The following is a 24,760-nucleotide window of genomic DNA, read 5'->3' as shown; positions in this document are numbered from 1 at the left end:
TTACCAGTGAAATCCTTTGGATATATTTATCTAAATCGTCTCCAACCGGAAACTGGCTAAGAGCTTTTTACACAGCGCTTCGGCTGACCAATTTTTCAACCATAGGATTCTACGTGCATGTACCAGTCCTAGCATAAGCCATGAGGCTTGAATAATATAATCTTTCATAGCATCCACCGTAAAACAGTGCTTCTGATATGCCGGCCCATTGCTGAGCCTGCTGATCAGGAATAATATTAATATCTCCACAAACTTGTCCTTTATGGACTGATATACTGCAATCGCCGCAAGAGCTGGCTGCACCACTGAACATGCAAGAAAAATGTTGTTCTTAAAAATAAATTCCAACTTTTTATCTGTTGGATCCTTCAACATTTGCGCATTATCTACAGGACAAGTGAGGTTTTTATTAACCGAGGCTATCGCAGCATCGATTGCTGGAACCCCCCATTTCTTATAGAATTCCTCCTCCATAGGATAAAGTATAGAAAACTTTTTTGGAAAAAAAAACTGCTTATCTGGGTGTTCCCATTCAGAATATATCAGCTTTTTTAGCCATGAATGGCTAGGAAAGGCATCTCCAAATTGGGGAGGCTTTAGTGATCCCAAACCAGAGGTGGGCTCATCAATACACTGCGCTACAGGCAGCAGAAAAGTTGAGCGAACCAACTTAGTAAGAGAGTGTACCAACAGTCTTTCTTGCGAGTCCGCTCCCTCCATATTAGGATCCTTGGAAAAGGAGATATCAGCATCTTCCTGATCTTTTGGAAAAACTTCCTGATCTTTTGGAAAAACTTCCTGATCTTTTGGAAAAACTTCCTGATCCCCTGCCCCTTGCTCCTCAGTATGAGGGTCCTGAGCACTGGATGGGGATCTGCTACGCTTGGACCCACTATGGAAGGCGACCATAGCATCAATCTTCTGTTCCAAACTTAAAATGGTAGAAGAAAAAAACCTCCTGAGTAATAAAGGGGCTGAAGTGTCCAGCGCTGCTGCAACACCAGTCCCCCCTGACGGCTCACTCTGACCAGCCGCATCACTCTCAGAGGAGGGTGACATTTTCTTGGACATGGATTTAGGTTGTAGCAAAACAATCGATCCTTTAGAACCCTTTGAGGTGTTCCTTGTCCCCGTTCCACTCATAGCCTGATGCACAAAGCAGAGGCACTACCAGAAGGAATGCACACACTGCTAGGGCTATAGTCGAGCAAAATTGCTGCTATTAATTGCCCAGCCTGAAGCAGTAACAATGTGTCAAAGGAAATGCCTGTGTCACCAAACCTGGTAATGCCACCTCTTTGCTCGTGTCCATCCACAGCCTGCAGCAGCACATAGTGTGCTTTTAAAAACTTGGCTCCATGTGCACCTGGTATCGCCGTTAAGCCTCACCACCCCCACGTTGCCTACGGCTCCACCAGTATGAAGGAAGAGGTTTCCCGCGCGAGCGGTGGACTACAGGTCCTCTCACACCCAGAGAGAGCATGGCGGTGGGTGGGGGTTACAAGCCGTCGAGCATCTGCTGATCGTGCTTTCCTTTTTTTTTTTAAACGAATCCCTGATCGCTTTCTCCCCTTCTCTGAGGGAAAAATAGCAGCATAGGGGGGCAACAGTCAGGGAGATAATACCCCCCCCCCCTCCATTAGGCTTACCAGAGGATCTGCTGCTCAGCTGGAGGAAGAAGTATTTGGCTCCTGACACAGCGCTGTTTCCAGCATGAGGCGGTGAGTGCCCAATACAGCCCCCAGCGGTGACATAGGCATGACAATATTATTTTTAAATAGACATTCATAAGAAAATTCAAAATATTTCTTAGAAAACTCCACTTACCTTTCCCACCGCAGGGTTTTCTGTGGTAAACCAACAGACCCAATCTTCACCCTTCACGGTGGGTTCAGTTAAACTTTCAGGAGTAGGGGATCCTAGAGGAAACCCACAAACCTGGACCTGCAACAGCACCCTGCCATTAAAAATGTATGGCTTCACTACCAAAAAGTACTGGATCCCTGGGTGCAGCTCTCTAAAAAGAGAAGCATTCACAGGCAAAACCTAGTTTCTTCAGATACAAGGCCTGGGTCCCATTCAATCAGGCCAAAAATAAGACACTTTGAATGGATCCGGTCAACATGGCTAGCCCCAACAAGGATTGCTCCAGTGGAGCTCAGCACACGTTTACTCGTGACCAACACCTCAGACACTGGCGAAAAAACTGAGGTACTTCCAGTAGTGGGAGGGGTTATATAGAGAGTGCACTTCTGGTCTAAGGGCATGCCAATATCCATCACCTGAAGGTGGCCTATAACCCACATAGTAACTAAAATGGCTCTGTGTCCCCTGGTGTATGAAAAGAAAACTGGGCAGTCTGCCAAGAATCAAAACATTCTTTATCAGTTGAACTTAAGTATAAATATTGTAACAATTTGTCAACTGAATAGACTACCGTATATACTCGAGTATAAGCCGAGATTTTCAGCCTCTTTTTTGAGGCTGAAAGTGCCCCCCTCGGCTTATACTCGAGTCATCGCTGTCTGCCCGCTCGATCAGCGTGTCGAGCAGACAGACAGCGGCCATTCTATGATTCAAAAGCCGCGCCTCCGGCTCCGCCTTCGCCTGTGATAGGCGGAACACTGAATTTCCCAGCAGCCTGTGTTCCGCCTATCACGGGCATCTTCTCATCCTCGTACTACGGACGAGGATGATACGACGTCCGTGATAGGCGGAACACAGGCTGCTGGGAAATTCAGTGTTCCGCCTATCACAGGCGAAGGAGGAGGCGCGGCTTTTGAATTTTACAATGGCCGCCGACGAAGAGGGCACGGGACGGAGGCAAGGCAAGGCACGGCACGGGACAGGACGGGACGAAAGCAAGGCACGACGGCAAGGCACGACACGGGACGGAGGCTCGGGACAAAGGCTCGGGACACAGGTAGGCTGGACACACACACACACACACACACACACGGATGGAGACACACACACGCAGGGATGGATGGATGGATGGATGGAGACACACACACACAGGGATGGATGGATGGATGGATGGATGGAGACACACACACACAGGGATGGATGGATGGATGGATGGATGGAGACACACACACACAGGGATGGATGGATGGATGGAGACACACACACACAGGGATGGATGGATGGGTGGATGGAGACACACACACACAGGGATGGATGGATGGATGGACACACACACACACAGGGATGGATGGACGGACACACAGGGATGGACGGACACACAGGGATGGACGGACACACAGGGATGGACGGACACACAGGGATGGACGGACACACACACAGGGATGGACAGGCATGTCTCACCCTCGGCTTATACACGAGTCAATAAGTTTTCCAGTTTTTTTGGGGGTAAATTGGGGGCCTCGGCTTATATTCGGGTCGGCCTATACTCGAGTATATACGGTAAGTGAAAAAAGTTTAACCACTTAAACACTAAACCATTTTCTGACATTTGTTGGTTTCAAGTTAAAATCATTTTCTTTTTGCTAGAAAATTACTTAGAACCCCAAAACATTCTTTATATTTTTTTTAGTAGACACCCTAGAGCAGGGCTTGACAAATTGCTTGGAATCTAGGTGCCAGCTAAAAAGTTAGGAGCCAGGTCCGCAACGCCGATCCGGACCTGTCCCTGGCCTGACATGGAGACGAGTGAGGGGAAGATAGCCAGCCCCCCCCCACACCTGTCTCCAAGTCATTGCCCATAGCTCTTAGAGGGACATTTTATTAATTTTTTTCAAAAATGAATTTTTTTTTTTAAATTTTATTGTAAATATGCGATCTGAGTTCTCTCTGACCTGATCTCATATTTAAGAGGACCTGTCATGCCCTTTTCTATTACAAGGGATTTTTACATTCCTTGTAATAGAAATAAAAATGACAACAATTTTTTTAAAAGAACAGTGAAAAAAATTAAAAATCAAAGTTAAAATAAGAAAAAAATTTTTTAAACGCGCCCTGTCCCACCAAACTTGTGTTCAGAAGCGAACGCATACATGAGTAGCGTCCGCATATGAAAGCGGTGTTCAAACCACACGTGGTGAGGTATTGCCGTGATCGGTAGAGCGAAAGCAATAATTCTAGCCCTAGACCTCCTCTTTAACTCAAAACATGCAACCTGTAGAATTTTTTAAACGTCGCCTATGGAGATTTTAAAGGGTAAAAATTTGTCACCATTCATTAACCACATCAATACAGGGCACTTACACCCCCCTTCCTGACCAGACCAATTTTCAGCGCTCTCACAGATTGAATGACAATTACTCAGTCATCCAACACTGTACCCATATGAAACTTGCGTCCTTTTTTCCACACAAATAGAGCTTTCTTTCAGTGGTATTTAACCACTAGTGGGTTTATTTTTTGTGCTATAAATAAAACTTAAATTTTGTGAAAAAAATTGCTTTTTCTTTGTTTCTGTAATAATTTTTTGCTAAATACAAATTTTTCTTCATAAATTTTGGCCAAAATTTATACTGCTACATATCTTTGTTAAAAATAACCCACATTAGTGTATATTATTTGGTCTTTGTGAAAGTTATAGAGTCTACAAACTATGGTGCCAATCACTGAAAATTGATCACATCTGATCAGGCCTTCAGTACATCAGGTGTATCTCATTTCTTGAGACACTAACAAGTCAGAAAAAGTCAGAAAAAGTACAAATAACCCCTTTTTAGAAAGTAGACATTCCAAGGTATTAATTAAGTAGCACGGTGAGTTTTTTTAAAGTTATTTTTTCCCACAATTCTTTGCAAAATGAAGATTTTTATTATTATTATTTTTTTTTTTTACAAAATTGTCATTATCAGGTTATTTCGCACACACAGCATATGCATACAACAAATTACACCCCAAAATAAATTTTTCTACTTTTCCCGAGTATGGTGATACCACATATGTGAGACTTTTACACAGCCTGGCCACATACAGAGCACCAACATTGAAGTAGTACCTTCAGATGTTCTACGAGCAAAAATGACGCATCTCATTTCTCAACCACGTATTACACTTTTGAAGGCCCTGGATTACCAGGATAATGGAATTTCCCATAAAATTACCCCATTTTGGAAAGCAAACACCCCAAGGTATAATTTGTGAGTCATAATTAGTCTTTTGAACGGTTCATTTTTTTCCAGAAGTTTTAAAAAAATGTGGAAAAAAATTAAAAAGCATTTTTTTTACACAAAGTTGTCAATTTATAAGATATTTCTAACACACAGCAGTGACAGGTACTATGAGGGGTCATTGGTGTAATCAGTATGATTGGTGTACACTGTGAGCGGTAACGAGAGGTTACCGCAATCTCCTCCTCACGCGCGATCGGTGGGTGAGGAGGAGAACCCGGTAACATCTCATTATCGCGGTTTATTTACATTTTAGTGATCGGCTGTGAAACAAGCAGGGGAAGCTCCATTAGCATTGCTGGTCGTCATACCAACAGCCACCACAAGAGGGCACCAGATTCCAGAAGGAAGCATAGGACCGCAGAAGGCCTCAAAGCCGCGGCCTCAATTACCGGTGGGGGGGGGGGGGGTGTTGCACGGAGACAGGATACCCCCAGCTGTGCTGCCCCAGGTCACTAATTCTAGTCGCAAATGTGACCTGGTGCCCGGGGTTTGTCGAGCCCTGCCCTAGAAATTAAGTTGGTGGTTTAATGAAAAAGAAAAAACTAACCAGTAAAGTTAACCCTTTTGTGAAAGATTTTACGTCGAGAATCGCAATCTTTTTATTCCAAGGAAAAAAAAATTGTCATTCTCATTTTGGCCAGAATCGTGCAGCTCTATTTCCAACCATGCAAAATTAGAACTACTTTTATATATTTTAGGTAAACACCATTTGTGGGTTGATTTAGGTGGTCCTGGGTCCTAGATGGTCACAGAAAGTGTAGATTCTGATCTTACTAGAAGACGTCTCTGACAGCAGCAGGAGCCAATAGCCAAAGTTTCAGCTTGTAAAAGAGCAGTGTGGACAGCAAGCTTTTATAAAACTTTAAGCAATCTTTCAAGAAGCTTTCTCCCTTTACAGCACCTTTCAGCTCCTGTTGTTGCGGGGTGTCAGTCTGACACCCGGCAACTACGATCTCGGTAAAGAGTCTCCGACGGAGACTCTTTACCACGTGATCAGCCGTGTCCAATCACGGCTGATCACAGTGTAAATGGGAAGAGCCGGTGATCGGCTTTCCCTCACTCGCGTCTGTCAGACGCGATTAGAGGAGAGCCGATCGGCTGCTCCTCTGACAGGGGGGGTCTGTGCTGATCGATTATCAGCACAGCCCCCCCGAGGATGCCCACACTGGACCACCAGGGACGCCACCAGACCACCAGGGAAAAGGTAATCCTCCCTAGACCACAGGGATGCCAGTCAGCACAATGGATGCCAATCAGTGCCCACAATGGGCATCACTGATTGGCATGCATTATTGTTTGGCACTGATTGGCATCCATTACTATAGTATAACACCAATGCCGCCTATGAGTGCCCACCTGTGCCGCCCACCCGTGCCCACCTGTGCCGCCCACCCGTGCCCATCCGTGCCGCCCACCCGTGCCGCCCACCCGTGCCCATCCGTGCCGCCCACCCGTGCCGCCCACCCGTGCCCATCCGTGCCGCCCACCCGTGCCCATCCGTGCCGCCCACCCATGCCAATCCGTGCCAGCTATCAGTGCCAATCCGTGCCAGCTATCAGTGCCAATCCGTGCCAGCTATCAGTGCCAATCCGTGCCAGCTATCAGTGCCAATCCGTGCCAGCTATCAGTGCCAATCCGTGCCAGCTATCAGTGCCAATCCGTGCCAGCTATCAGTGCCAATCCGTGCCAGCTATCAGTGCCAATCCGTGCCAGCTATCAGTGCCAATCCGTGCCAGCTATCCGTGCCAGCTATCCGTGCCAATCCGTGCCAGCTATCCGTGCCAGCTATCCGTGCCAGCTATCCGTGCCGCCCATCCGTGCCAGCTATCCGTGCCACACCATCCGTGCCGCCCATCCGTGCCACATATCAGTGTCCATCAATGCCACCTCATCAGTGCCACTTCATTGGTGCCCATCAGTGCCGCCTTATCAGTGCCCATCAGTGTAGCCCCATCAGTGCCCATCAGTGAAGGAGAAAACATACTTATTTACAAAGTTTTGAAACTGAAACAAAAAAAAACATTTTTTTTCAAAATTTTTGGTATTATTTTTATTTGTAGCGCAAAAAATAAAAACCGTAGAGGTGATCAAATACCACCAAAAGAAATCTCTATTTGTGGGGAAAAAATGATAAAAATTTCATTTGGGTACAGTGTAGCATGGCCGCGCAATTGTTATTCAAAGTGCGACAGCGCTGAAAGCTCAAAATTGGTCTGGGCAGGAAGGTGTTTAAGTGCCCTGTATTGAAGTGGTTAAGCAAGCTTTGTTGACGCTTTTAAAGTACCATTCCGCTCCAGTTTATAAATGCTGAAAACCGATCCCAATAAGAATGCTGACTGCCACTTAAAAAAAAAAAAAAACTGCTAGCAGGCTTCAGCACCACCTGAAGCTTCTTAAGCCTGTTAGCAGCTTGTTTAAAGTGGCAAACAGCACTCGCATTAGGATCCGTGTATAACATTTCCAAACAGGAGCTGAAAGGTGCTATAAAGGGAGAAAGCTGCAAGTATGAATATGCCATGTGAGAAATAACCTGTTAATACGGCAATTTTGTGGTGAAATAAATAAAATAAATCTTAATTTTGCAAAGAATTGTGCGAAACAAAATTAGAAAATGAAAAAACTCACAATGCCTCTTACTAAATACCTTGGATTGTCTACTTTCCAAAAAGGGATCATTTGGGGGGTATTTGTACTTTCCTGGCTTGTTAGCATCTCAAGAAATGAGATTTCAGATGTGATCAATTTTCAGTGATGAGCACCATAGTTTGTAGAGACTCTACTTTCACACAGACCAAATAATATACACTGATTTTAGATATGTAGCAGTATTCAATAAAAAAAAAAAAGATATATAGTAGTATAAATTTTGGACAAAATTTATGAAGAAAAATAACTAATTTGCAAATTTTTTTAACACAAAGAAAAATGTTTTTTTTAAACAAAATTTACGGTCTTTTTTAATTTATAGCGCAAAAAAACCCCCAAAACCGGTGGTGATTAAATACCACCAAAAGAAAGCTCTATTTGTGGGGGAGGGGGGGAAAAAAGGACAAAAATGCCATATGAGTACAGTGCTGCATGACTGGCCAATTGTCAAAGTGTGATAGCACTTAAGGCTGAAAAACGGCCTTGTTAGGAAGGGGGTATAAGTGCCCAGTGGGAAAGTGGTTGAAGGTAAAGGTGAGATTTGGGGTCTTTCTGACCCCAGATCTCTCCATAAGGAGGATCTGTCACATCCTGATTTCTAATGGATGTTTACATTCCTTGTAATAGGAATAAAAGTGACCAAAAAAAATAAAGGGACAATGGCACAGTGTAAAAAACAAAAGTAAAATAAAGAAAAAAAAATGTAACATGCTTCCATCTCTCCGTGCTTGTGTGCAGATGGGAGTGTAGGCATAAGTAAATGGTATTGCACCACACGTGAGGTACCACCCCAAACATTAGCGCGAGAGCAATAATTCTAGCGCTAGACCTCTGTAACTCTAAACAGGTAACCTGTAAAGGCGCTTAAAGTGTCGCCTATGGAGCTTTTTAGGTACCATACTTTGTCGCTATTCGATTAGTGTGCGCAATTTTAACCACTTGCCGACCGCCTCACGACAATGTACGTCGACAGAATGGCACGGGCAGGCATATGGGCGTACATGTACGTCCCTGCCTTCCCGCGGGTGGGGGGCCCGATCGGGCCCCCCCCCCGGTGCCCCGGTGCCTTCAGAAGCGATCCGGGATGAGGGGGCGGCCATTCATTCATGGCCACCCCCTCTCGATCGCTCCTGACGAATGGAAGTGAGGCATGACATCACTTCCTCTCCTGTAATGTAAACACAGGAGAGGAAGTGATGTAATCTCTCCTCGGTGTCGGTATTTTTCGTTCCGGCACCGAGGAGAGAGGATCGGTGAGTTGCACCAACACGACACTTCACAGTAGAACATGCCAGGCACACTCACAACCCCCCTTCACCCCCCGATCACCCCCCCAATCACAGTGACACCAATAGCATTTTTTTTTTTTTTGCATTGGTGTCATTTGTGACTGTAATAACTGTTAGGGCAGTTAAGGTTAGCCCCCTTTAGCTCTAGGGTACCCCCCTATCCCCCCCAATAAAGGTTTAACCCCGTGATCACCCCCCGTCGCCAGTGTCACTAAGGCTGGGTTCACATTGCAGCGGCTTATGAGAACGGATGTGATTCGCACCGCACTGCAGTGCAAATCACATCCGATCTCTGTGCGATTCGAGTTCAGCCATACTGAATTCGCGCCGCACACGTCGCAAATTCGCACGGGACCCTTTTTTTGGTCCGCAGCAGAATCGGATCGCATGGGTGTTCACACCATGCGATCCGAGTTTGCAGATCACACTGCGATAGGCGAACTGATCTGGGGGTGTCATTAACATTTCACTGACACTCCCAGCAGTTCGCATAGGGCAGTGTGAACTGCCGCCGGGAGGCATGCGATGCGGGAACCCGCCGCGGATTCGTGGCGTTCCCGCATCGCTCCAGTGTGAACCCAGCCTAATAAGCGATCGTTTTTCTGATCGCTGTATTAGTGTCACAGGTGACGCTAGTTAGGCAGGTAGGTATTTAGGTTCGCCGCAGCTTTTTATAGCGCCAGGGACCCCCATATACTACCGCATAAAGCCCCGATTGCCCCCTAGTTAACCCTTTCACCAGTGATCACCATATAACTGTTACAGGTGACGCTGGTTGGTTAGTTATTTTTTTATAGTTTCAGGGCACCCGCCATTTATTACCTAGTCTCACTAGTGTACCCCTAAATTTAGGGGTGTCTACTTTCCAAAATGGGGTCATTTGGGGGGGGGGGGGGGTTGTGCCATCTTGGCATTTTATGGCCTTCAAAACTGTAACGCCCTTAGAAAGCCTGAAGGCGGTGCTTGGTTTTCGGGGCCCCGTACGTGGCTAGGCTCCCAAAAAGTCCCACATATGTGGTATCCCTGTACTCAGGAGAAGCAGCAGAATTTATTTTGGGGTGTCATTTCACATATGCCCATGGCATGCGTGAGCAATATATCATTTAGTGACAACTTTGTGTAAAAAAATAAAAAAAAATTTTTTTTGTCATTATTCAATCGCTTGAGGCAAAAAAATAAAATATTCAATGGGCTCAACATGCCACTTTTCAATTTCCTTAGGGGGTCTACTTTCCAAAATGGGGTCATTTGGAGGGGTTTTGTACTGCCCTGCCATTTTAGCACCTCAAGAAATGAGATAGGCAGTCGTAAACTAAAAGCTGCGTAAATTCCAGAAAACGTACCTTAGTTTGTAGATGTGACAACTTTTGCGCAAACCAATAAATATACAGTTATTGACTTTTTTTTTTACCAAAGACATGTGGCTGAATACATTTTGGCCTAAATCAGGGGTGTCCAAACTTTTTTCAAAGAGGGCCAGATTCGATGAAGTGAACATGTGTGAGGGCCGACCATTTTGCCTGACATTCTTTGAACCATTAAAATTCGGTCATTCGAGCACTCATACCTGGCCCAACAAAAATTCTCGTGCCTTTGTCGCGCTCGTTTGCCTGACACACAGACGAATGCTCTGTTCTTTAGGGGTACCGTTAAGTCTTAATGGTACCCCACACATTGGAAACATGGGGTGCTTTTGGTGCAGCGCAATTAAAAAAAAAAAAAAGCTCTGGGACTTCTTTCCCTGCATTTTTGTGGGTATGGAAGCCCATTGAAATGCATGGGCTGCCCTACACACAGCATGCAGCCATGCAGATGTGAACCAAGGGCTTATTGGAGGGGCAGTAAAACTACATGGTTAAGCTGTTTTTACCACCCCCAACTTCTCCCCCTTTAGCTGCAGAGGGAGCAGCTGGGGGTGTACACATGCTGTGGCTGCAGCTGGAGGTATGCTCAGGGTGAATGGGCCTGCACTGCAACTACCCCGCAACTGTGTAGACTGCACAGTTGCGGTATAGTGATGCTACATATACGGGCTTAAAACAGGTGGTGAGGAGGCAACATAATGCCTCTTTACCACCTTTCAAATGCCTCTGAAAAGCGATCTGTATATGGATTGCTTTTCAGAGGAGCAGCAATCCTGGCTGCTATCACACACACAAGCACCACAAAAGCAGTTCTGATGGTACAAGAATGGGGGGGGGGGGGGGGGGTCTGGATTAAAAGTAACACACATGCATACACATACACACAGACATACACACATACAGACACATGCATACACATACAGACACATGCATATACTTACATACATACAGACACATGCACACACGTACATACATACATACATACATACAGACATACACGCACATACAGACATACATACACACACACACACACACAGATACATACAGACACACATGCTGCACACACATACAAACACACATACATGCACACACACACGCACACAGATACATACAGACACACATGCACACACACACATACACACATACATACACACATACATACATACATACATACATACAGACACGCACACACAGACATACATACACACACACACACACACACACACGCACACAGATACATACAGACACACATGCACACACACACATACACACATACATACATACATACATACAGACACACATGCACACACATGCATACAGACAGACATGCACACACATACATACATACAGACATGCACACACACACATACAGACACACATGCACACACACACACATACAGACACACATGCACACACACACACATACAGACACACATGCACGCACATACATACAGACAGACATGCACATACATACAGACAGACATGCACACATATACATACAGACACACATGCACGCACATACATACAGACAGACATGCACATACATACAGACAGACATGCACACATATACATACAGACACACATGCACACACATACATACATACAGACACACATGCACACACACACACACACATACACATAAATAAAGCCTTTTTAAAACGAATCTAGCTTGTAGTACAGTACCTTTCCATTCCATTTCCTCATTCAGCCGGGTACTGCACTGTAGGGGGAAGCAGAGAGCACAGCACACTCCTCTGCACTTTACTTTCACTTTTGAAGCCGACGGAGCTTCACACAGTGCCGGGGATCGGCTCATTTGACAGCCCTGATCCCGCAGCACACCAGGCGGGCCGTTCAAAACCGGACTGCGGGCCGCGATTGGCCCGCGGGCCGGACTTTGGACATGCCTGGCCTAAATGTATGACTAAAATTGAATTTATTGGATTTTTCTAATAACAAAAAGTAGAAAATATCATTTTTTTTCAAAATTTGCGGTCTTTTTCCATTTATATCGCAAAAAATAAAAATCGCAGAGGCAATCAAATACCATCAAAAGAAAGCTCTATTTGTGGGAAGAAAAGGACGCAAATTTCGTTTGGGTACAACATTGCATGACCGCGCAATTACCAGTTAAAGCAGCGCAGTGCCAAATTGTAAAAAGACCTCTGGTCATTTACCAGCAAAATGGTCCGGTCTGAAAGTGGTTAAAGTGTGACATGTTAGTTATCTATTTACTTGGCGTAACATCTTTCACATTTTACAAAAACATTGGGGTATATATTATATGTTTTTAATTAAAGCATATGTTTTCTTAAAAAATTATGTTTGACAAGCTACTGCACAAATACCATGTGAAATAAAAATTTGCAACAATCACCATTTTATTTCCCAGGGTCTCTGCTACAAATTTTATATATATATATATATATATATATAGATAGATAGATATAAAATATGTTTGGGGGTTATAAGTAATTTTCTAGCAAATACAGATTTAACCACTTGCCAACCGATGCACGCCGATATACGTCAGCACAATGGCAGCGGTGGGCACATGGGCATACCTGTACGTCCCCTTTAATTGTCAGGGCTAGCAGGCACACATGCCCGCCGCCGTGTACAGCGTGACCATGCCCGCGGGTAAACAAAGCACTGCTCCCTGTCATCTGGAGCAGTGATCGCTGTCATGTCAGTGGTAGCCCACCCCCCCCCCCCAGTTAGAATCACTCCTTAGGACACACTAAACCCCTTGATCTCCCCCTAGTGTTTAACCCCTTCCCTGCCAGTGCCATTTACACAGTAATCAGTGCATTTTTATAGCACTGATCGCTGTATAATTGATAATTGTCCCAAAATAGTGTCAAAAGTGTCCTATATGTCCACCATAATGTCTCTGGTATGATAAGAACTGCAGATCACCGCCATTACTAATAATAATAATAAAAAATAAAAAAAACGCCATAAAACTATCCCCTATTTTGTAGACGCTATAACTTTTGTGCAAACTAATCAATATACACTTATTGCAATTTTTTTTACCAAAAATATGTAGAACACATATCGGCCTAAACTGAGGGAAAAAATAATAATTTTATATATATTTTTGGAGGATATTTTTTGTTTATATTGCAAAAAATAAAAAACGCAGAGGTGATCAAATACCACCAAAAGAAAGCTCTTAGTGGGGGGGAAAAAAAAAAGGACATCAATTTTGTTTTGGTGTAAGGTCGCACGGCCGTGGTATTGTCAGTTAAAGCAACGCAGTGACGAATCCCAAAAAGTGCTCTGGTCAGGAAGGGGGTAAAATCTTCTGGGGCTGAAGTGGTTAAACTTATAAACAAAAAGTGACAGCAAAAACCTGGTCTTCAAGTGGTTAAAGTACAACTTCAACTGATTGTAAAGTCATTCTATGCATTAAGATAAAAAGCCGATTGTGTGCAGCAGCCCCCTGAGCCCCCCTTAATACTTACCTGAGATCCATCTAGATCCAGCGATGTTGGAGGAGTGTCTCGGCTGCCTGGGATTCCCCTATTTATTGGCTGAGACAGCAGCATGGCGCAATTGGCTCATGCTGCTTTCAAAGTCAGTCAGCCAATGAGGAGAGAAAGAGGACGAGGCCAGGTTGTGGCTCTGTGTCTGAATGAACACAGGGAGCTGTGGCTTGGCTTCCTCTCATAGCAAGCCGCTTGCTTTGGGGGCACTCAACAGGAGGGAGGAGCTAGGAGCACAGAAGAGGCATCCGAAAAGAGGAGGATCTGGGCTGCTCTGTGCAAAACCACTGCACAGAGCAGGTAATAACATGTTTTTTTTTTTTATAAAAAAAAAAGAAAAAAAAAAAAAGACTTTATCACTTTCAGTTCTGCAATAAAGTGGAACTACAGTGGGCAAAATACTCACCACTACTCCACCAACCTGTTGATTGGTTAGCAGGGATGACGTGACGCATGCACATAGGAGTCATTGTCCCGGTGTTCTATCAGAATACCGCTACCCATCAGAAAATGCAATGGATGTGACAATGCGAACAAAATTTGCTTATTGCGCTTCAACATGACTGCTATGCATTCCAAAAGGTTTCCTAATCTGACAGAACACAAAGGCCACAGCGGACATCTTGTTACACCCAGGCAAGTCTTGAATTTGACACTTATTTTAGCAGTAAACTCACCTCATATACAGAAACAGACCATTTCACCATGGCCGAGTGAGGGTGTCGAAAAATGTCCCTCTTCCCTTAATGCTCATCAGTTTGGCGCTGTGCGGAGCGTACCAAGATGGCTGTCGCCACCTTCTCAATGCAGGCTTGTCGCTGCTTTTCAAATTCATAATCAAAAAAGTGTAATTAAGTAAGTGATTTAAAAGTACTGTATTTCAGTATATAAGGCAGGGTGGAAAAAGAAAGCAATGATTTAAAAAAAATTAGATTTTTTTGATTATCAATTTTAAGAAAATGCTTTTAGAGTAAAAATCTATCTATAGTTTTATAGTTAAGATACATAATTTAGTTTATTCAGCATGAAAAGTGGCTTAGCTATATAGCATGAAGCTGTATATTCTGCAATATTTACATTCATTGAATGAGTTCATTCAATGAATCCAAGCTCTGCAAGCTGAGATAACATGCACTGCAATGATGCATTCACACAATTTCACAGTAACCATGAGATAAAAACAAAGTTCAGGAATATTATTTTATCTCATTGTTTTGCAAATCTATGTACGCTCCAAATTGTATTTTTGAATCGGTTCTGATATCAATGTTTTACTAACCTGACAGCTTATTATTCTAGATAGGAAACCTTTATTTTGTTTGCAAATATTAAAGATTTTAACTACCATCAAGAATGAGTCCTTACATTTAAAGTGGAGCTCCACAAAGAAATGAACCTTCCACTTACCCAGTCATCACCCCCCCCCCCATATTTGTCACCTTTTAGGGGGGAGCGGATACCTAATACAGGTATTTGCTCCCACTTCTGCCGAAATATTGCTGTGGATACTGCCATGTCCGGCCCCTCCTTTTCCCCGCCCCCTGCTGTCTTCTGGGACACACACACACACAGGTCCCAGAACACAGCAGGGACCAGTCAGAATGTGCAGAGGAACTTGCGCATTCGTAATAGGAAAACAGGCTGTGAATCCTCAAGGCTTCACTTCCTGATTCCTTTAATTAAGATGCCGACACCTCCATTCGGTGCCGTGGGACGAGTCGGCTTCAGGTGACATCTCAGGTGCACTGGACAGGTATGTGTCCTTTTTTTTGCATGCAGAACTCCGCTTTAAAGAGCGCCTGTCATTTCAGATCCATCATGGCAGTGCCTGTTAGCGGGCATCCACTTACCTGCTGCTGTCACGTCCCTTACCTTATGTCACTGCCGCATTACCAGCCATCCCATTAAAGTGAAAGTTCAAACTGTATGGAGGACTGTGTGACTAGGGAAACACACAGATCCATCTTCCTGCTTAGCTGAAAAACAGGATCTGTGTGATCTCCCCTATCAGAACAGATATCTGCCTTGTTTACACAGGCGGATCCCCGTTCTGTCACTACGGGAAACTATCGCAGGTGGCCGGTATACATCGAGTTTGCTGCACCCACTGATTGGCTCCCCCACTGGCCAATGTAAGCGCACGCCCATGAAATTTAGTTCATGAGCCGACGACGTACACATACGGCAACTAGCGGGAACAAGCCACCTTGCCACAGTGTGACAGCGGCTGGTCGGGGCAAGCAGTTAAATCAAATCCACCCTGATATAAGGTGAGTACGCTGCTAAAATAAGTGTGAAATACAAGACGTAGCTGGGTGTAACAAGATGTCCGCTGCTGCCTTCGTATTCTGTCATTAGGAAACCTACTGGAACGCATAGCGGCCATGTTGGAACGCATGCGCAGTAAGCATTTTTAGTCGGAACGTCACATCCATTACATTTTCTGATGGGTAGCGGAATTCTGATAGAACACTGGCACCATGCCAGGAACAAATGTGAATTTGCGCACACACAGCTCAGCGTGAACGTTCTAAAGAACACTGCAAACAAGCAGATACAATTGTTTAATTGCAGAAGAGAATAGCAGGTCTTTTCTGCTTATGTTTATTAGTAAAGGTTTAGTTCCACTATTGAGAAGAGGAGTAGCACAGGCATTCGATAATGCTAAAACCCAATGGACAATTCCAGCAACCGACAAGTGTCTGCAGACGGTGAGAGCATGTGGGGGAAGACTGGCTCTGCCCTCTCCTGCGCCATGCCCACAGAGGAATACATACACAAGTCCTAGTGAAGGAGCCATGTTTTCTGTCACACGTGACTTCATAAACATACACCGGCTTATTCTCCTCACTGACCTAGTAACGAAGCGTCCTCGGAAAAGAAGCAAACTACAACACATACCTGGCTGGCGGGGCCATCCGGGAGGTACGGCTTCGGCTTCCTCTAGGCATTGTCGTACTATTACTATGCTACAAACGCCCTTCAACACGGCTATGTCAAAGTGATTGCGTCAGCTTGAGCGACTCGCGCTTTTAAAACCTCTGGCGCATCACTGCTACCACGCCCCCTGAACGTCTCGGCGCACAATGACGTACGGGCTTCTAGAAAATGTCTTCGCTGTCGCCGAGGTGAAGGTCATGCGGTGACGCAGCAGAGTGTTGTATAAACTCTATAGAGAACACAGTGCTCAACACGGTGCATGTTTGTTATTACAACATACTTCTCAGCTGGAAGCCTTACATTATTTATAACACATACTGTGGTTTGGCTGGATTTTGATCACTGTTTAAATCTTCTTGTCAGCTCCGAAAGATTTTACCCCCTGTGTGACCAGGCCATTTTTTGCTGTTTAGCACTGTGCTACTTTAACTGGCGATTACATGGTCATGCAACGCTGCACAATGAAATTTATATCATTTTTTTTCACACAAATAGAGCTTTCTTTTGGTGGTATTTGTGAAAATGTGAAAATTGTAAAAGATATATATATATATATTTTTTTACTTTAACAACTTAAAGACTAAGCCTTTTTTCTGACATTTGTTGCTTACACGTTAAAATCCGTATTTTTTGCTAGAAAATTACGTAGAACCTCCAAATGGTGTGTGTGTGTATATATATATATATATATATATATATATATATTTTAGCAGAGACCCTAGAGAATAAAATGGCGATCGTTGCAATATTTTATGTCACACTATATTTGCACAGTGGCCTTTCAAACGCAATTTTCTTGGAAAAAATATACTTACAAAAACAGTAAAGTTAGCCCAATGTTTTGTATAATTTGAATGATGTTACGCCGAACAAATTGATACCTAACATGTCATGCTTTAAAATTGTGCACACTTGCGGTATGTCGACAAACAACGTTTTTTAAAAATCTCCATAGGCGACACTTTATGTAGCATTATTTTGCCACACCCTCTCCTTGCCACCACGCACATAGCGTGCCACAGGTCACCATCTCCCTGGGCGTGGCCCTATTGCATTACTTTGCCCAGGGGCCCATGATGTTATTAAGATGGCACACTGTCTGGGCCTTCATCCCTTCTAACCCATGTATCTTCTGTATTCCCTGGACATGTCTCTGGGCCTCCATGCCTTTTAATCTTACAGTGCAAGGGGGAACACTGCGAACCCTGATGTAAAGGGGAACACTGATGTAAATGCAGTGGACTCTGATATAAGGTGGTCTCTGGTGACCAGAGCACCCCTTACATTAGAGTTCCTCCTCAGATCATACTCTGCAGCCTTTTCCTTTACATCTGAGTTCCCTTCCACTGTAAGGGGGAATCCTGCAGACTCTGATGTAAAGGGAAATGCTGGGAACTCTAATGTGGGAGGGGGGACTCTGGTGACCAGAGACCACCTTCCGCAGAGTGAATACACTAAAGTAAGGGGGGGGGGGGTTACTTATATAAGGGGAAACCTTTATATCAGTGATCCCTTACATTTTTGTATTCACTACCTCCTTACATCAGTGATCCCCCCCACCTCAGACTGACTGGTCTGATGACACTGTCACTGACCTCCTCTCAGATGTACTGTGCAGGGCTCAGTTAGATGGCTCCAAGTTGGTGGCTCTGGTTTTATTCTATAGTCTCTTCTCCACAGTCCATACACATCTGACTCTGCCCATATCCCCCATCCCAGTGGCGCTCTTAATCTTGATTCTTCGCCAGACTTCACCTCAGAGAATGTAGACATGATGAAAGACAGGAGATAGTCAGAGATGGCAGAAAGGAGGTGGTTAGAGGCTGCAGACACAGTACAGGTGACTTTGCTGTGAATGTAGTGTGGGGTACAATCTGTAACACACAGGACAGATATAAATGAACAAAGTCAGCACCCAACATGTGGCACACTTGACAAAGTCATAGAACACCTTTCTGTCCCTCTCTATGATGCTGTCAAATGGTCCTGCCTTGCTTTTCCAGAGTTTTGAATGATCATTGAACTTTTTAAGGTTGGTACCAGATCAGAGCATGCATTTTGTTTGTTAGCACACAGTCCTGTATTAAACTATGTATTCAATTTGTTTTTTTTTGTTGTTTTTTTTACATGTATTTACTTTGTATAAAGCCCCATACACACTATCAGTTTTTCTGCTGAGTTTTTTTTTTTCAGATTTACCAAAACCATATAATATGAGGTCAAACCTTAGGCATTTCAATGTGTATGCAATCAGGCAGGCCCTTGCACTACATGGTTTTGGTAAACCTGAAGGAAAAACTCAGCAGAAAAACTGATAGTGTGTTTGGGGCTTTATTGTTTGTTTTGATATACATCTTTTTTATTGTAGTGATCAGTCCATACCTACAGTGTTCATTGTAAAAGAATCTCCTGAGGAAGCCTTAACATTTTAACAATTTACACGTATAGTGGTGTCTGTTACTGATCAATTTATCCTTGTTTATAGATTTTTTAATTGAATAAAATTTATATTTTTCTATATATATTTCTTCTTTTGTATATGTAGGCACTTAAAAAGTCCCACAAAAATTTATTTTCTTTGTTTTTCATGGTACAGGAGGTAGTTAGACGCTGCGGACATGGTACAGGAGGCAGTCAGAACATGTGTACAGGATACAGGAGGTGAGAGGATGCGCACAGGATACAGGAGGTGGTCAGAATATGCGCACATGATACAGGAGGTGGTCAGAGTATGCAGACATGTAGTGGGAGCACACAGAGGGATCAATCATGTAGGAGGAGCACACAGAGGGGTCAGTTGTGTAGTGGAAGCACATCCATGTATCCATGTAGGAGGAGCACACAGTGGGGTAAAGTCATAAGAGCTGTCACAGGAGGGCCCTCACACAGGACACATCAGACAATGTGATGAGGTTGGCACAGTTAGTGTGATCATGCAAGGCATTGAGGTTGGAACACACAGGGTGATCGGGCAGGGCAGTGAAGTTGGCAAACACAGGGTGATCGGGCAGGGCGGTGAGGTTGGCACACACAGGGTGATCAGGTTCCTGTTCTTAGTGGAGGTGGCTTCCCTTTCCCCAGGCTGGATAGGATCCCAGTCCCCAGGTAAGAAGGGGTCCCAGTCCCCAGGGGAAAAGGGGGTCCCTGTCCCCAGGAGAGAAGGCATGTCAGTCCCCAGGAGAGAATGGATGCCAGTCCCCAGGAGAGAATGGATGCCAGTCCCCAGGAGAGAAGGGGTCCCTGTCCTCAGGGGAGATGGGTGTCCCAGTCCCCAGGAGAGAAGGGGTCCCTGTCCACAGGGGAGAATGTGTCCCTGTCCCCAGGGAAGAAGGGATACCAGTCCCCAGGGCAGAAGAGAAGGGTGGTTCCTTTCCCCAGGTTAGTGGCCTAGAGGGTCCCTGTCCCCAGGGGAGATGGAGTGGAGTATGGAATGGTGTGGGGGATATATCCAGTCCCCAGGGGAAAAGGGGGTCCCTGTCCCCAGGAGAGAAGGCATGTCAGTCCCCAGGAGAGAATGGATGCCAGTCCCCAGGAGAGAATGGATGCCAGTCCCCAGGAGAGAAGGGGTCCCTGTCCTCAGGGGAGATGGGTGTCCCAGTCCCCAGGAGAGAAGGGGTCCCTGTCCACAGGGGAGAATGGGTCCCTGTCCCCAGGGAAGAAGGGATACCAGTCCCCAGGGCAGAAGAGAAGGGTGGTTCCTTTCCCCAGGTTAGTGGCCTAGAGGGTCCCTGTCCCCAGGGGAGATGGAGTGGAGTATGGAATGGTGTGGGGGATATACCACTTGGTGACTTGGTCACTCCCCATGACCAAGTCTGTAGGGCCCTCATTCATGGTCACCTAGGCTCCATCCAGCAGCAGCACGTATGGGCGATCAGCATATCACCATGGAGCACAGCTACGGCTTGACATGCTCTATCTAAAGCACACTTGTTAAAAGAACAAAGAGTAAACAGAGATAAACTCTATGGCATTTTAATAGATTGCAAGCTCTTGGGAACGGGGATCTCTGATGGGCTTTCTTAACCCTTTAACTTTCTGCTCTACCGTTTGGTAGCGCACATTTTGAGTCATGCTAAGTCAATGAAAAATGTGGACTTTAAAGGGTTAAAATGCAGTGTAGGTCACTTACACATACATAGCTATTCACGGCTCTGCCCCCCTCTTGAATAACAGACCTTGGCTCTCCCACTGGCACCACTGTGTCAATGCAAGCTCCCCTGACAAATACACTGCTTATGCACGGGGCTCATCCCCTGTCTCTAGAGCAGTTTAGGGGCGGAGTTAGATGCAGTGCTGCTGCTTACATCAGTGTTCCAAGTGGAGTTCTCCCTTACATCAGTGTTCCAAGCGGAGTTCTCCCTTTCATCAGTGTTCCAAGCGGAGTTCTCCCTTACATCAGGGTTCCCATATGAGTTCTCCCTTAACTCAGTGTTCCTTGGGGAGTTCTGCCTTACCTCAGTGTTCCCAGCAGAGTTCTGCCTTACCTCAGTGTTCCCAGCAGAGTTCTGCCTTACCTCAGTGTTTCCAGCAGAGTTCTCCCTTAACTCAGTGTTGCCAGCGGGGTTCTCCCTTAACTCAGTGTTCCCAGCGGTGTTCTCCCTTACCTCAGTGTTCCCAGCTGAGTTCTCCCTTACCTCAATGTTCCCAGCGGAGTTCTCCCTTACATCAGTGTTCCCTGCGGAGTTCCCCCTGTAACCCCCTGCTCATCTGCCCCACCAATGTTCCCCCTTTCTCATCTGCCCCACGGTACCTTCCTGCAAATCTGTTCCACCACCGCATCCCTATGCTCTTCTGTCTCGCCAATAACCCATCTTCTCATCTGTCCTAACACTAAACTTATCTGCTCATCTGCCCCACCACTTTACCTCCTACAAATCTGTCCCACCTCTGTTCCCCCTGCTCATCTGTCCCAACACTGTACCTCCTTTCTCCTCTGCCTCGCCACTGTACCCCCCTGTACATCTGCCCCACCTCTGCACCCCCTGCCCCTCTGCCCAACCACTGTAACCCCGTACTCATCTGTCTCACAAATGCACCTGCTTTCACATCTGCCCCACCGCTGTACCCCCCTGCTCTTCTGTCCCACCGCTGTCCACCATTGTAACTCCGCTGCTCATCTGACCCATCAATGTCCAACCCTGCACATCTGCTCCACCGACGGATCCCCATGCTCTTTTGTCTCACTACTGAATCACCTTCTCATCTGTCCTAACAGAGTGAACCCATCTGCCCCACCACTGTAACCCACTTTCTCATATGCCCCACCAATGTACCTCTGACACATATGTCTCACCTTTGTAACCCCTGCTCTTCTGCCCAACCTCTGTTCTCCCTGCTCTTCTGCCCCACCAATACACCTCCTTTCACAATTGCCACTCTGCTCTACCCCCCTGCTTTTCTGTCCCACCACTGAATCCCCTTCTCATCTGCCCCAACACTGAACCCCCCTGCTCATCAGTCCCAGCACTGTAACCCTCATCTCATCTGTCCCATCACCGAACCCTCCTGCTTATCTGCCCTATTACTGTACCCCCCTGCTCTTATGTCCCCCACAGTTGGGCCGCTGCAGCTGAGAAAAAGTTCAGCGCTCTGCGCCGCAGCAAAAGTTGGGTGGGATTTTCATTGTGCTGAATACTGGCTGTGGCTTAACCACATGCTGACCGGCGCACGCCAATATACGTCGGCAGAATGGCATGGACAGGCAAATGATAGTACAGGTACGTCCCTTTAAATTTGCTGCCGTGCCATCGTGTGTGCACTGGTCGGGACTTCCATGAGTCCGATCGCGGGTCCCGCCGGACTCGGTTGCCACGGGGATACCTGCGATCATCTCACGGGGAGGAAGAACGAGGAGATGCTAATGTAAACAAGCATTTCCCCATTTTGCCTAGTGACAGTGTCACTGATCTCTGCTCCCTGTGATCGAAGCAGAGATCAGTGACGTGTCATACACAGCTATGCCCCCCCACAGTTAGAAACACTCCCCAGGGCTCACTTAACCCCTACACTGCTACCTAGTGGTTAAACCCTTCACTGCCAGTTTCATTTATACAGGAATCAGCGCATTTGTATAGCACTGATTGCTGTATAAAAGACAATGGTCCCAAAAATGTGTAAAGAATTTCCGATGTGTCCGCCATAATGTCACAGTCATGATAAAAATCACTGATCGCCTCCATTACTAGTAAAAAAAAAATATTAATAAAAATGCCATAAAACTATCCCCTATTTTGTAAACGTTACAACTTTTGTGCAAACCAATCAATAATTGCTTATTGCGATTTTTTTACAAAAAAATGTAGAAGAATATGTATCGGCCTAAACTGAGGAAAAAAAAATTTTTTTTTAAATATATTTTTGGGGGATATTTATTATAGCAAAATGTAAAAAATAATGTGTTTTTTTTTCAAAATTGTTGCTCTTTTTTTGTTTATAAAAAAATGAAAAATGCAAAGAAATAATTTCAACAAAGTTCCCAGAAGCTCAGCGGTAATTCGACAAACTGTAACATGATTGTGGTTTTACCAATCACAGGGAAATCCCTTCATTCTGAGATTGATAGTGGCAACCAAGCGAGTCATCTTCTACCAGTTGGTAGATGGGGCTAGCATGACTGTGATTGGCTTCAGCAGTGGCCAATGACAGTCCTCCTCCTCCTCCTGGAAACAGGGAATGCATATGTGTCTCCCGACACTTCCCTGCACTTCTCTGCTGATGGGGAGGGTGTCGAGTGCCAGCAAAAGAGGCTTCAAGTACCATTCGCTGCACCAGTGTCGGGGGTTGCCTACCTATACCTCCCAACATTTTGAAATGGGAATGAGGGACACCTACTAACAAATGTATGTAAGCATAGGACACCCCCCTGCCACACCCCCTTAAAGGAGAATTTACCAAAAAAAAGGTTAATTAAATCCACAAGGACTTTCTTTTAACCACTACTATTCCTTTATATTGGCTTTTAAAATGTACAAATGCAGCCATTTAGAAATTGGGTGAAAGGTTTAGCAATGGGAAACACTTTTTGAAAGATAAAAAGTGCATTTTATATACAACTCTTTAGATCAGACCCAAATGAGGGGGAACAAGTGACAGAGGGACATTGCTCCAAATCAGGGACAGTCCCTTGAAATCGGGGAAACTTGGGAGCTATGCCTACCCCTGCTATACACTCCTATAAATGCAGCAAACTCCATGCAGTCCCCATACACTCTCCTATAAACTCAGCAAACCCCATGCAGTCCCCATACAATCTCCTATAAACACTGCACACATATTTGTTTTCATATACTCCCTTCTAAGGGCAGCACACTCCATGCATACACACTCCTTTACACACAGCACACTCCATGCAGTCACGCATACACACAGCACACTCCATGCAGTCACACATACGTGATACTATATACACAGCACACTCCATGCAGTCACCTGTACATGCGCCAATAATCACAACATACTGGATACGTATTGTATATACTAAGGATGAGCCGAACCCCCCCCCCCCCCCCCCCCGGTTCAGTTCGCAACCAGAACCTGCGAACAGACCTAAACTTTGTGTGAACTTTAGAACCCTATTAAAGTCTATGGGACTCGAACGCTCAAAATCTAAAGTGCTAATTTTAAAGGCTAATATGCAAGTTACTGTCCTAAAAAGTGTTTGGGGGCCTGGGTCCTCACCCAGGGGACATGTATCAATGCAAAAAAAAGTTTTAAAAACTGCAGTTTTTTCAGGAGCAGTTATTTTAAAGATGATTAAAGTGAAACAATAAAAAGTGTAATATTCCTTTAAATTTCGTACCTGGGAGGTGTGTATAGTATGCCTGTGAAGGGGCACATGTTTCCCGTGCTTAGAACTGTCCCTGCACGAAGTGTCATTTCTG

The 24,760-nt window shown here is 45.2% G+C and overlaps 1 protein-coding gene across 1 annotated transcript in view; it reads right to left on the bottom strand.

Moving 5' to 3' along the window:
• The window catches only part of CHCHD2 (coiled-coil-helix-coiled-coil-helix domain containing 2), a 40,611-nt gene extending 23,607 nt beyond the window's left edge, over positions 1-17,004 (bottom strand). The window contains exon 1 of the mRNA XM_077482264.1: positions 16,842-17,004. Within this exon, the coding sequence (XP_077338390.1) occupies positions 16,842-16,891 (50 nt within the window). The 5' untranslated portion in view covers positions 16,892-17,004. The remainder of the gene's footprint in view (positions 1-16,841) is intronic.
• Positions 17,005-24,760: the final 7,756 nt, after the last annotated feature.

This window comes from Lithobates pipiens, unplaced genomic scaffold (assembly GCF_037356315.1).
Source record: "Lithobates pipiens isolate NorthernLeopardFrog02 unplaced genomic scaffold, aLitPip1_a1.2 Scaffold_16, whole genome shotgun sequence".
Classification (NCBI taxonomy): Eukaryota; Metazoa; Chordata; class Amphibia; order Anura; family Ranidae; genus Lithobates; species Lithobates pipiens.
The sequence above is the reverse complement of the archived record's forward strand: the minus strand, read 5'-3'. Positions and strand labels throughout refer to the sequence as shown.